Source organism: Zootermopsis nevadensis, unplaced genomic scaffold, assembly GCF_977971745.1.
Source record: "Zootermopsis nevadensis isolate Lab colony 2312 unplaced genomic scaffold, Znev_1.0 Znev_ptg000061l, whole genome shotgun sequence".
Classification (NCBI taxonomy): Eukaryota; Metazoa; Arthropoda; class Insecta; order Blattodea; family Termopsidae; genus Zootermopsis; species Zootermopsis nevadensis.
Window position 1 is genome coordinate 22,630,398 of NW_028259192.1, and position 14,135 is coordinate 22,644,532.

A 14,135-nucleotide genomic window follows, 5' to 3' on the forward strand; every position below is an offset into this window, starting at 1 on the left:
AAATGTTTAAATCTACCTATGAGTCTGCACAGCATTAGTAACCTGAAGACCAACAGCGACATCTTCACTGCCATGAGAACCTCAAATTTCCATATCTTTAGATGTTCTTAAAATAATATAAAATTTCAATTAAACAAATTTTTGCTTTGCAAAAAAGAGGTAATGGAATGCCTTACCCTTTCGCTGAAAAATGCTGATAAGCTGAGCACAGTAGCTGGATGTATTATCCTTGGAGATGCCAGACCCAGCTACTCGCACACGCTAGATCACAAAAAATGAACACGAGTAATAAATCACCTCTGATGTAATTAATTTTAAAATCAAGGCCCATCTTCATATACTCTTTCCTTCATAGCCATCCGATTCAAACGACACAGCCCTCATAATTAATGTGTCATTGATACAATACATAGATGTCAACCTTTACCGAATCCAGTCAAAACCTAAATAAGAAGACATACTCTTAAGTCTATATCATAATTATATCCAGACCAAGCTTAACGATGAGTTACAAGAAATAATAAAATTAGAACAAAAAGTTCACATGTGAGATTTTACAGATCAGTGCTGGGAGTAACCTTAACAGTTCAAAACCCAGTGGTAACTATATGTGCTACCTGCTTTAAAACTTTAGAAACTTGAACACGATCAAGGTAAAAAAATAGTACACATAGTAAATGATAAGGTAACAAAGAAAATTTCTTCTACACAGTGAAGCACATGGTCTTTCCAATTTCATCTATCAGCATTCTGATTTTATTCTGTCAATATGTCTCAATTACAGTGTATTCTGGTTAACTGGGACACATCGGGACCAGAACATTTTGGCCCAATTAAGCGAACTTCCACATAAAGATTTAAAAAGGTTTGTTCTTTAAGATTTGTCCCAAATAAACGGCTGCCCCGATTAACCGATGGCCCAATTAACCGGAATCTACTGTATATTATAACCAACAAAGTGCATTGAAATCACGATAAATAATTTGTACTGTGCAAAAAAATATGTGCAAGCCTGAGATATGTCAATACAGTAAGAGAAAAGAAATGATGGAATGGAAAAGGGGAGTTACGACACCATTCAACCAATTCACCCATTAACCTTTATCAACCAAGTGTCACATCTTGCATGCATTACAATAGCCTCTAAAGTATTAACACCAGACTCACAGTCCAGCCAAACACCCTGTAGTACTTGGCGCGTAAATCCCCTATTCCCATAGCGTAAGAGTTAAATTCCAGAAGGAAAAGAGCCTTCATCTTCAAACATTAGCCTCTTAAAGATTTCTGTCTTCTGGGTTGTGAAAACCTCAAATCTTACACAAGACTCTTAGTTTATAAAAGGGAATAAGAAACAAAAGAAAGGCTTCTTGTAAAACAGTAATTTTTTCCCCAGCTGTGGTAAAGCTTACAGATTACACAAAGTAATTGCTCTCAATAAACTCAAATGAGTGAGAACATAGGGCAAAATATTAAGATATGAGAGATGACATTTTTTAAAGTGAAGGTGAAAACTTTAATGCCTCACCTCAAACATTTCTTCAATGGAAACGTGTCGACGTAGCGGTTGCACTTGCTGTGAGGAACTGCTCAGAAAGACTGGTGAAGCTGCGTCATCATTAATTTGCAACATTTCCTTTAGAAGCTTGGTACCAGTGTCCTCCCCAATCTAAAACCCAGAAAATAATTCCACCTATGCGGTCACTCCAGTACGAGTACAATTCCACAGCTACAGACTACCAGACTGTGTGATGTTCTTTTGTGCACCTACCACGATCAATTAACTATACATGCATGAACATACAGATTTTCAAACAATACTCAACTTCTCCCTACATGTGACCCCGAACTCCAAACTTGTATCTTATTTAGAGTTTGTCATGGAAAGACTGCTCTCCTGTTTCTATCTTCTGAGCAATTTTAAGACAACGTCAAATCAGGATCTAGGACACATCTAACAGATGAATGATTTGAGGGAAGTATGTGACTCGTAACAACGTAAATTAAACCTGATACTGAGAGACTATTCAAACAAACACAGCAGTAAATACTTCACTAATGACTGATTTTGTTAAAGAATGTTGTTGAGTAACATGGGAACCACTTTGCAATAGTAGGCCTCATTTAACAGAAGAAAGGAGATGAGAGAATAGAGAAAAGGATAAGAAAACAGAGGAGGAGGTGGGAAAAAAGAAGAGAGGGTAAGAGAAGGAAGAGATGAAAAGTTTTGAGAGAAAAAGTGAGAGGAGTGGAGAAGAAGGAAGAAATGAAGATAAGTGAGAAGAAATGAGAAAAGAGAACTGAAGAGAGAAGAATACTGAAGACAAAATAAGAGATGAAGAGGAAAAAGAATTGAAGAGAGGAGTGGTGGTGAGAGGAGAGGTGAAACGTAGAACCAAGAGAAGAGACGTGGGTATAGAAGAAGAGAAGAGAAAGAAGGAAAGCAGACCTTAGGATTGGATAAGAGAGGCCAAGAGAAGTTAGGATAGGAGAAAGAAGAGAGTAAAAGAGAAATGTCAGTGACGTAGGTTTCGTTAGTTAGGTTAGGTTATGGTAGGTTGGGTTAGGTTATGTCATTGGGTTAGTTTAGACCGGAAGCGTTGTCTTCGGTAATGTGTCGTCCTTCGAAAGCGTCGCAGCGCTTGGCGTCGATTTCCTAGCATCGTGCCAAACGTTACACAAAGGGTTTCCCTCTTTTCAAACGCCCTTTGATGGCGTTGCGACGCTCGGCGGCGGTTTTCTACTTGAGTGTTCAGCGTCTTACGGACACTCATCTGCTAGAAATTCTGTGTCATCTGATGGCCTCGTGACGTCAGGGGTCGAGAAATGTGACCAAAGCATTTGAGGCATAATTTGGGAGCCATGCCAGAAAGTCGATGCCTGCCTAATAATGTGACATCTTGAGATAACGCCAGATAACCACAGATAAGTCACCACATGACGTTGAAAGGAAACTAGAAAATTGAAGCCTGCATCTCAAGGTTTCTAGCCTTTGGATGCAACGCCAGCATGACGCCTATTTTACCGCAGACGAGGCTCCGCGTGCCTATGGAAGGTACAAAACCGACGCCGTTAGTCGCAACTTTCATAATCGGGACGACGCCTAAAGACGTTATATTTAGCGTACGCGAGCCTAGAGGTGCTTTTGAAGATGAAGTTTAAGAAGGGACGCTGACCTCGAAATGTAACTGAAGCGATGAGGAGACTTGGGAACCTATACGACATGGTTCTAGCAAAGAGACGCCAAGCTTCACAACAACAAAAGTTGCGGAAATAAGAGATAAGCTTCGGGATTACAACAAAATTCGATGTCGTGGACACTGATCGTAGTGACTAGAACTATCAGGGCACCAAGGAAAGATGTGTGGATACCAGTTAATGGAAACAACCAAACCCAACATCTACCAACGCAATATAACCTAACCTAATCCGACTAAAGCTGACGCAACCTAACCAAACCCTGCCTCAGCTAATGTAATCCTACCGACATTAACCTAACAATCTAACCCAGTGTAGAGGAACACCGGTTGTGCATCGCTGCCATAGATAAACATTTACAAAATTTTGTACAGGAGAACATTAATTTGATTTTCAAATAAAATGACCTATCAGTGTTGCCAACAGATGAAAATGAAAATTCCACTTTTGTCTTATCCCTAAAACTACTTGTCTGCAAAGTTAACAAAAGCTAAAAGCTGTTAAGAAGAAAATTATCCTTCAAGCCAAATAAATCCATAATATAAACATGCATACATGAATGTAATGTTGTCATTAAAAAGTTATAAAAGCTTCCAACGCTCTTTGGATATGCATGTGAGCACCACTTCCTTGAAACTTACCTCAGAAGTCGGTACCAACTGTTTCTGTTGCTGTGGCGATGCTTGGCTAGGCTTCTGTGAAGACACAGCGCTTTTCTGTAAAGGTGCAGTAGTTTTCTGCGGAGAGATAAGAGAGAATTACTTTATGACTTAAAGCCTTTACAGTGAATGAATGCAACAGACAAGTAAAGGTACCAGTGCTATGGGAGCGTCTGTGCAGTCAACAGAAACTTTCCTGGAAATTTTTGAACAGCTGAATGTCCAATGAAGAAAAAGAAAAGAAAAATATAGAAGGGAGACTTCGACACAGATGTCTTACTATCAAGTCCATATTCATAAATCATCTACCACTTAGTAGTATATAACCCAAACTATTAACAGTATCATTAAACACAGAACCATATGGAGCAACAGCAGGTCATGGATCGCACTTTCGTAACGAAACACAACTCTGCTTTAATGTCATAATTCTCGCCTCTAGTTGTTTCCAAATATCTTGGAATTCTGGGGGTTGGGACGTGACTTTGCTGGGAGCTGAACCATAGACTTTGGCCACTGGACTGCTATAGTTCTGCTGTTTTAGTATTTTGGAAGATGACGTGTTCTGTTGTTGCTTACTACCAACCTGAAACAAGAACAAGCACATAACAAATATATTGTATGAGTACATCCACTCTTACTCACTCATTCTATGGCACTGGAAATTCTTCGAAACATCTATTGAACACTCAGCTTGTCAAAGAACAGCCCACTTTCTTTATGGAACCCAAAAATTCGTCACCTTGTTCACAAAATCCCACCACCGGACTCTATCCTGAGCTAAGGTCCATCTTTATGTTATCCTCCCATGTATGCCTACGTCTTCCAAGCAGTCTCCTCCCTTCAGGTCTCCTAATCAACACCCTCCACTCCCCCATGCGTGCCACATGTCCGCCAACCTCATCCTCCTCGATTTGATCACAATATCAGGTGACGAGTACAGGCTGCAAAGCTTATCGTTATGCACTGGATAAATTGTAGTGGCAATAAAAGAGTAACGATAATGAAAGTTGAATCTCATATTGTTCCGACAATTTTTAATGAAGATACAAGTCATTGTCTTATAGTTGGGTAAAAACAGCGCTCATTAAAATATACATTCTTATAACAGTAAGAAGCCTGATCAAATCACGGTTAAGTTAATACTGAAGTCACAAATTATCCACTAATTAACCCTCGCACATACCAAGAAGGTTGGCTGAGGTGGGACACTGCCACCACCCGTCGGCTGTGAGGCACATCGATTGCCGATGGTTCTGTACAACGGAGTGGTGCTAATATTAGAAGAATGTGGTGCCATTGCATAAGGTACTCCATTCTGAGCCGGCTGACTGCTGTTCCAGCTCGCAAATGCAGAATGGCCTTGTGCAGTGTTGCCGCTCCCTATGGAGCGTTGTTTGTTCCAGGGGGCATACATGAAATCTTCCTGTACCACGGTGTTGCCTGCACAACACACAATGGAAGAAGGCATAGAACCCCAAGAAGAAACACATACAATGAGATTCCCATTCAAAATATGACCATTGGATAACATATATTAAACTGAGGAAAATCTTAAATGGAGACAATTTAACACTGAAATAACCTGGCTAGAACCATACTAAATGAACAATAAAATTTTTAATTTCCTATTTTGTCTTATGCCAGTGACCTTCATGGCAGAAACTAACAATCAAAAAAACATTTAAATTTTTGTAAAACACAGTAACATTACAATGCATGATCTGGAGGATTACAATGATTGTGTTCGTTAATTTCATATAGAAGTCACGGAGGTTGCAATCATGACCACTGTCCGCAGTGCAATCATATATATTTTTAATTCTAATTCTTAATGAGTTACAATTTTTTCCTCAGAACAATTCTACATACATTTTTAATTATAATTAATGTAATGAGGTGAAAACATTAAAATGCCAGCTTCATACATTCTTCCCGTCTGAGTTCTAAGAACCTGAAAATTAAAGTATACAAAACAATAATTTTGCCTGTTGTTTTGTATGGGTGCGAAACATGGTCTCTCACTCAGAGGGAGGAACACAGATTGCAGGTGTTTGAGAATCGGGTGTTGAGGAGGATATTTGGGCCTAGGAGAGAAGACGATGGGGCGTGGAGAAAACTGCATAATGACAAACTTAAAAATCTGTACTCCTCCCCCAATATTGTCAGGGTGATTAAGTCGAGAAGAATGAGATAGGCAGGACATGTAGCGCGCATGGATGAGACAAGAGGTGTGCACCGGGTATTGGTCGGGAAGCCTAGGGGAAGAGACCTCTGGGGATACCTAGACGTAGATGGGAGGATAATCTCAGGCGGGATCTATGGGAAATAGAAGTTGAAGGAGACTGGATTTTGTTGGTCCGGTGGAGGGCTTTGGTTAGTTCGGTGATGAACCTTCGGGTTCGGTACGCCATCTAGTTAGTTAGTTCACACATTCTTAAGCATGGCACTAAATGAAGGTGAGTGGTCAGCCTCTTGCTACAGCCACTTTTCAGCGAGGGAAAGAATCCCTTTTAACCACTGAATAAGAGGTCGGGCAGGTTCTAAAGCCAGTGCGGACATGCTGGCAATGAGAAAACTCCCTGCCCCCACCAGGTACATGATACAAGTCTGCTAGGTTATGCTGCACTATGCAAGAACTTACCAGATGGTTGAACGACAGCAGTCGGCTTGCCGACAGTCTTCACCTGTTCAACACGCTGGCCGTGAGAGAGATTCAATATAGCTGGTTGAGACAACCGATAACCACGGTTTGTTGAACAATTAAGCAGAAGACCGCCTGGGAATGGCTTGTCGAACAACACATCATACATGAGCTCTGCTTCATTCTCTGTACGGTGGATACCTGAGAAGGAATGAGGTCAGCAAATATCTGTACGCCCTCATGAAATGATGAGGCTCTGAGAAGGTGATTTTAACAAGGACTGATATAATATGACTATTTTGTACACTGGTTCATCAGTGTTTCCAACAGACAAGATAAAAATTCTAAAAACTCACTCATTTATTAATGTTTTAGACACAAACCTTGATGTAACAATGAATACTATTTCTGTCTTACCTATTATAGTGCCTTTGAGACCCAGCGGTACTGTGTAAGATTCTCGAATGTTCACGATGCGGTCAAGAAGTCGGTGGTTTGCCAACAGGTCTGGGGCAAGATTTCCAACTTGAAGCTCAGGCTAGCAAAGTAAAGACGTGAAACATTACTGATACAAAATTAAATGAGACAGCTTAGTCAGTACAACAAATTATTGAACCTATAAATGGGTATCAATTCTTGGCAGAAACAGGAACATCACTCTTTATCATACCCAGACCAGTCGTAGGGTCCACTTAGTCTTATCGTATACCCAGAGCACTTCCTTTTGAGTAAATCCACTCCGATGCATCTAGATGCGAGATTACAAAGGCATGGAGCTTTACCTACAAACTTTCTTTGTGCTTAACAATGCCGTTCAATGTTCTTACATTTTGGCTGCAACAACTTCTTCTTCTATAGCTCTCCGGTCCGTATTCGGTCCATGGCCTCCTCAATTCTCCTCTCCTCCGTTAGGTCCGTCTGTCCGAGGCTTTGATTGAGGTTTTGAAACATCCTCCTTTTTACAGTGCAAGGTTGTTAGCCTTGCAACCAACCCCCAACCTGGAGGACCAGGGTACCTGTCTTAGTCCGACCTCTCCCCCTTGACTATCTGGCTAGGGAGGCCCTACCAGTAGCTATGCTACCGCCAGCATAGGTTTGGGATCACTGAGGAACTCAAGCCCCACCACCACGACAAGGTGCAGGTACCATTAAGTGGGGCTGCAACAACTTTCTACCGTAATAACCACACGAGAAGGAATGAAAATGCATAAAGCGTCACAGGACCTCAAGAGAAATGACCTACTGTGGAACTTAGGTATAGATGGAAGACTAATACAGTTTCAAAAATTAATGTGTGAAGGTGCGTAGTGAATCAAGTGAGATTTTGAGATTCTCATGGTGGAAAGTGTGAAGATCCTATCTTCCGGGTTGCAGCACCATGTAATCTGGTAAAAGTTTACCAACGTTTCAGAGGTACTTACTGGCCACTTATAAAAGTAAATATGTACCTTGTACAGGAGGTGTGGTTTCACTTGCATTACGACAGTCTTAACACGGCATCCATGCTGCTGGAACTCATCCACCTCTTTTTCAATTGCCTGCACCAATTCTGCCTCCACAATTTCTGATCCACAAACTTGTCGCTCTATCTTTGTGTATGGCTGCTCCTTCAGCCAGTCTGTGATGGCTGTTAAGCAACTCCCCCTAAATAAGTAACAGATAATGCCAAATGTTAAAACAACTTTTAGTGTAAACACCTCAAAACCAAATTTCACTGAAAATGAATCAGTAGTATCACACATGAAACTTGCAGATGGACGGTGACACTTCAGATTCTCACAGGTGCAAAGATGGCTTTCTTCTGGTAGGAGATGTCCGATTTTTCTGGAGGTGCAACATGGCATAAGACTGTAAACCTGCAGACAGACAGAGAGACACAGTCTCCCCATTGTACGTTCATTATACACACTTTGTGCAAAGAGCATAGAAAATGGAAAAAAGAATATTACTCACCCCCCTTCATTCACAGGTGACAACACATCTGATTCGTAGAACACATCATTCCCAGTATGTTTGGCCAGGTGTTCAAAGAGCACAGGAAACTGCTCCATGTACTTCTGCACCAGATCCACTGCCTTGTTAGAATACTGCCACACTGCTCCCAGCTTACGAGTGTACCCTGGTATCTGACAGACAAGACAACAAAGAAACTAGAGACGAGCAAACACACATTTTTAAGTCCAACTTCGCTATAAATATGATTTTTGAGTTTGAACTTTTTACCATTATTAGATTTATAAAACTCTAAATTAGAAATGAATACTGGATTTTGTCAAAATCTCAAAATTTCTGACAATGGTATGTTATAATATACCAGATTCACAACATGACACCCCATTTCAATCACACAAAGTTGTTGTTTTGGTCTTTCACATTTAAAATTAAAAAGAACAATGTTTCAGAAGCTGGACCTGCTTCTGTCATCAGGTCAGCAACCTAACCAGCTCGGCCCATCAATAAAGGCCAATCTCAATCCACGAGCTTGGGAATATAAAATAGGCCAACATATATTTATATCTTCATTTTAAAATGTTTATTCCGACGCTCATAAGTTAGCAGTATGTACCACCCCAGCTGAATGCCTTTCATCAGTCACTGAGCTCAATGACCTTACCATGAAAGCAACATCTTGATTCTGGCTGCCACCTGTTAAGATTGTTAAAAAACCGCAAGTTTTTTAAATTATTAACAATCATGTTCAACAACTGTTGCAACTTTGTATGACAAATGTGTTTTGGCAACAGATGTTATCAAACTTGAACATTCAAACGCAAATCAAAATTGGTCAAAGTTCACAAACAGTTTAAGCTCTGAACTGGTGAAATATCTTTAAAAGGAAGAATTACATGAGATAAATCTTAAAACAAGTAATGTTAAGTGAGGAACAACAGTAATATTAGGCAGTGACATCACCTCACCTCTTCATTGCGTTTGTTGAACTTAAGATTTAGCCCAACATTGACTTTTTTACATGAGTCCGCACTGGCATTCTTGTCTTCCTGAATAATGTAAATGGTTCCTGTGACCCGCGACACTAGGTACGATGACACTCCCAGACGCTGAGCTGCAACATTTCCTTCAACAACCCAACGTAAATAATAAGCTCACAAACACACCTGTGTCACATTGGTTATGTTTGAGTATAATATATGGATATAAGCCATGCATTACTGCTTATGAATTCCGCGCCGTAGCCACACGGTCTGAGGCATCGTGCTTCGGACCGGCGATACGGAATGCGCGCTGGTTTGAGTCTCGGGGAAATAAATTTCTCCTGAGATTTTCGACTGGTGCCAACCCGGCATCGTGAGGAAATTGGGGAGCTACAATGGGTAGCGTAATCCGGTCAGGAAAGCTAGCGATGGCTGGGGGTTCGTCGCGCTGACCACACATCACCCTATATCTGGTTGGATGATCGTTCACCTCTGCTTAGGCATGTGAACGTGAGGCCAGCAGTCAAGCTAGTCGGCTTTGTCTCTCTGGAGCTGTTACGCCACGGATTTAATTTTAATTACTGCTTATGAGCAGTCCAAGGTGCCTGTGCATAACAGTAGTACATCGCTAAACTTTTAACGTGGAGGTGAAGTCAAGCCATCAGCCCTAAAGTATGAGAGTTTAAATCTTCTATTCTGATACAACAAAGGACATGTTTACAAAATTTCATATTATTCTCAGTCATTTCAAGAAAATTCAGTACAAAACATTTCTAATAATGGGATACTGGGAATGACCCGTTCTTCAAGTGCCTGAGCACTGCGGGTTGCAACTTTACGTTGGCTTGATCTATAGACATTCGGTAGGACTCCTTGGACGAGGGATCAGCCCGTTGCAAGGCCTCTACCTGCACACAGGACAGCACAACACAACATCCATGGCTTGAGTGGGATTCGAACCCACGGTCCCAGCGACCAATCGGCACGAGGCCCACGCCTCAGACCGCGCGGCCACTGCGGAGCCCACATTTCTAATATGGCAAGATAAGTGGACAACATCAAACCTTACATTATTTAGATTACAAGGTAGTTTTATTAATTCTAGGACAACAGCCACACCTCAAATAAGGTGGTACTAAGAGGCCCTCAGATGCCTTCAAATTATTTTCCTTTAGCAGCTATAAACGTCTGCCAGCATTATACAGTCATTCAAGGCATCATGTTAAGCATATACTACAAACTATTTATTCTGACCTACCAGGCATGTAGCAGTAAATATTGGAGTCTTGATGCTTCTTGCGTACTCTGTCCAGGTTTGGCTCAGGAGTTACCGACATGCTTACCTTCACTCGTCCACTCTTTACCGACGTACCACCATCGATCACCTACCGGCGCAATAAAAGACACAAGCAATGACAATATGGCACTTTCAGTAAGAAAGAAGGTACACCTCAACTAAATTTTCCCTTTTATTTAATTATTTTTAGACACTTTGAATTTATGTTTCTTCAACAGAATACAAAATGTAGCTTTACTTATAATTCTTTGAATCAGATTAAGTACCTACTACACTAGTTCCATAAACAAGCAAATAATTTAGCCCTTTAGACAAATTCCTTCCATTACAGACCTAAAATTTTTCATCACAGTCAGTCAAATTCACATCTTCACAACTATTTCCCTGATATCCATTCTATTCTAATATTATTGCTCCATCCACAACTTTCACTTTCCAAATATTTTCCCCACAACGTTTACAAAAAACATATTATACATGCACCAATTACCTTTTATTTACAAGCAAATTTGGGGAAAGTGAACAGACTCTGATTTTAGCCTCAAGTAACGTAACGGAGCAAAAATAAATTTCACCTAAAAGCTTTCAACATAAGCTCCACTCCACAATATAAAATTTCATCAATCTGTTCAGTAACATCCAGAGATTCTGGCAGATGTAACCTTCCTTACACGCGTTAACATTCGGCAATGACCGCATACTTGCCTCTCCCATGGCTCCATAAAGAGGATGACCCAACATGAAGCACACCGACTTAGGTGGAAACATTTCCTGCAGTGAACGGTACTTGACAAATGTTCTGTCGTGGACGGCAATGTCTCTCACCGTTGTCTGTAGGGCATAAGCTGTCGGCTTATCACACCACTGCAATTCATATTTGGGGTATGTAAATATTTTCCACAGCACACGAAAGTGTCAATGCTTCATTCCTGTCTCCTAATAACATGCCAAGTTAACTAACTTCTTAAAATTTACACGATATGGTAGTAATGTTCATTTCATACATTGGTTCCAGTTCCTGAGTAATTTCTCTCAATGTTTCATACTTTAAATAAATTTCTTTGAGAACATATGGAATCACAGTATGTCTTAATAAGAATCGTAGGGGATAAATTACACAATGTAGATGAAAAAATTTCTACAATAAAACTATTTAACATTTTTTGAATGAATACTGACTCTAGAGCTACATCCAAAGGATGAGCAGGTACTTTCTCTTGGCCTAAAAGGTACTACACCATGACCCTTACCTCTCACTACATTCTACTGTCTATATCTGAGACAGTATGAGAATTTTAATGATCAATAAAAGCAAGGAAGTTCTTACAGACTTGGTTGCTTGGTTTCTAATGCCCCCATGTATGGTCTATGATGATCCTTCCTCACCTCTGGTGACCCTATGCAAGTCAAAAATCAATTTCTAAGTTGGGAAGCTGACAGGGAAAATTCTGTTACCCTCAACGATAGGGTGATAGGGCACCTACCGACTAATATGAGTGACAAACCAGGGTGGGGATCTAGCTTAACTTGCTTTCTCAAAATTTTATATTTGACGCAGCAGAAGACTTCAGTGTATATCATGATAAAAAATTCAAGGAATCAAGTATCAAACATCAATTACCTGCTTTTGAATCGTTATCTTCCCTGTCAGGCCATAGACGTACTTCCTGCCAATCAAGGTTGTGGCATGCACCAAGATGTTTGTCTGTCCTATTTGCACGCCCATGCGATTGGCATAACTGTCAAATATAAGGCATCACAACCTGTATTGTACAGTCTTGCAAGGGTGACAGGGTCCATAAATTTTAGTTCTCCAAAATACTGGTATCTACCTGCAAGTCTATACAGCATCACAACCCAGGAAAACATCAAGAAGTAAACAGATGCAGATATGGTTTCTGGCATTTCATAACAACAAAATTCAATTTAGACACACCAGTTGTAAGTGTTCTTCAAAAACCTACTTAAAGTGATTTGAATATTCACCACCTGGTGTATAAAAGGGTGTACCATCAAATGACATCACATACCACGTTATCTTTATGCATACCAGTGACTTCTATCTAGGCTATGGATTATTAATAGTTACCCATTCCAGCATAAACAAACTATTCAGAGGCACAATAACTACATTCCTGCAACAACTACCTGTCTCCCGCTACGATGCCCACTCCCACGTCCCCTGAAAACAGGCCTCGTACATCTACCAAAATCCTGAACCACACAAATAAAACAAAAGTTGTAAATAGTGCAATCAATGTGAAGCAGGTAGTGAACTGATAAAGTGGGAGTTTTATTCAGAAGACTTGTCCGTAAATGGAGCACACTTTCACGAGCAGACTCTCTAGTACTCACTGTTCTTGGATGCCCTTGAGCTGTAGGGTCCACTGAGCTGCAGAAGTGCCCTTCACCTCTTCAATACTGAGTTGTGGCGGTTTCAAAGCCGAGTCCTCCTGCAGCCCATAGCGGAACTCCTTGTTTGACACAGACACCACCCTGAAAACACAGACATATGCAGTGATTCAGTAAGACAGCCATAAACCTTAAAATATAATAAAGAATAACCGAGTGTCCCCCACTTAATGGTACCTGCACCTTGTCGTGGTGGTGGGGCTTGAGTACCTCAGTGACCCCAAGAGCTACTGGTAGGGCCTCCCTAGCCAGATTGGTCGAGGGGGAGAGGTCAGACTAAGACAGGTACCCTGGTCCTCCAGGTTGGGAGTTGGTCGCAAGGCTAACAACCTTGCACCGTAAAAAGTAAGATGTTTCAAAACCTCGATCAAAGCCTCGGACAGACGGACCTAACGGAGGACCGGATGGAAGAGGAGAACTGAGGAGGCCATGGACCGAATACGGACCAGAGAGCCATAGAAGAAGATAACCGAGTGTCTCCAATTGTATCTACTACCCAGGCAATTTTTAATTTATTTAAAGCTCCTATTCATCTGGTATGAGAAATAAATGTCATTCAGTATGAAGCAGCACTCACTTAGCCTCCACAAGATGGGGCCACCCGACATAAATGGTGTGTCCCAAGAGCTCAGTTGCAACCTCTTTAATATCTGGTTTTCCTTGGTCCACAATCTGCAGTATCATGTTGGTGCCTTGACTTGGCTGCTCAAACACCTTCACTTTGCACTTCTGCAGTGATGCCTATGACAAATATTTTAAATGTTATAGCTAAAAAAATAGTTATACCACAATTAGTTTTGATATTATTGGCGATGACAACAGATTACCTGTACCTGCACACGAGAATTGATTCAACTCCCACAAAAAAGTACATTAAATATAACTCACATAATGAATATCACTTATCATAATTATTCCAGGATCAGCCAAGTGCCAGGTCAGAGACGAAGCCCGCGGCCCCTCCCGACACTAATTTTCAACATCCAATTTTCTTT

The 14,135-nt window shown here is 40.8% G+C and overlaps 1 protein-coding gene across 5 annotated transcripts in view; it reads right to left on the minus strand.

Annotated features, from left to right (window-relative positions):
* pcm (5'-3' exoribonuclease pacman) overlaps nt 1-14,135 on the minus strand; it is a 143,357-nt gene that overhangs the window by 5,826 nt on the left and 123,396 nt on the right. For 4 of the 5 annotated variants that reach the window (XM_022065073.2, XM_022065076.2, XM_022065075.2 and 1 more), the window contains 15 exons: nt 13,718-13,881; nt 13,084-13,224; nt 12,350-12,467; nt 11,434-11,592; nt 10,690-10,816; nt 9,417-9,574; nt 8,452-8,624; nt 7,947-8,142; nt 6,916-7,036; nt 6,499-6,699; nt 5,041-5,297; nt 4,291-4,440; nt 3,837-3,932; nt 1,526-1,666; nt 177-261 (listed from right to left, as the gene is read on the minus strand). In XM_022065073.2, coding sequence (XP_021920765.2) covers nt 177-261; nt 1,526-1,666; nt 3,837-3,932; nt 4,291-4,440; nt 5,041-5,297; nt 6,499-6,699; nt 6,916-7,036; nt 7,947-8,142; nt 8,452-8,624; nt 9,417-9,574; nt 10,690-10,816; nt 11,434-11,592; nt 12,350-12,467; nt 13,084-13,224; nt 13,718-13,881 — 2,287 coding nt within the window. The remainder of the gene's footprint in view (nt 1-176; nt 262-1,525; nt 1,667-3,836; nt 3,933-4,290; nt 4,441-5,040; nt 5,298-6,498; nt 6,700-6,915; nt 7,037-7,946; nt 8,143-8,451; nt 8,625-9,416; nt 9,575-10,689; nt 10,817-11,433; nt 11,593-12,349; nt 12,468-13,083; nt 13,225-13,717; nt 13,882-14,135) is intronic. The other variant, XM_022065074.2, reaches the window with a different exon arrangement.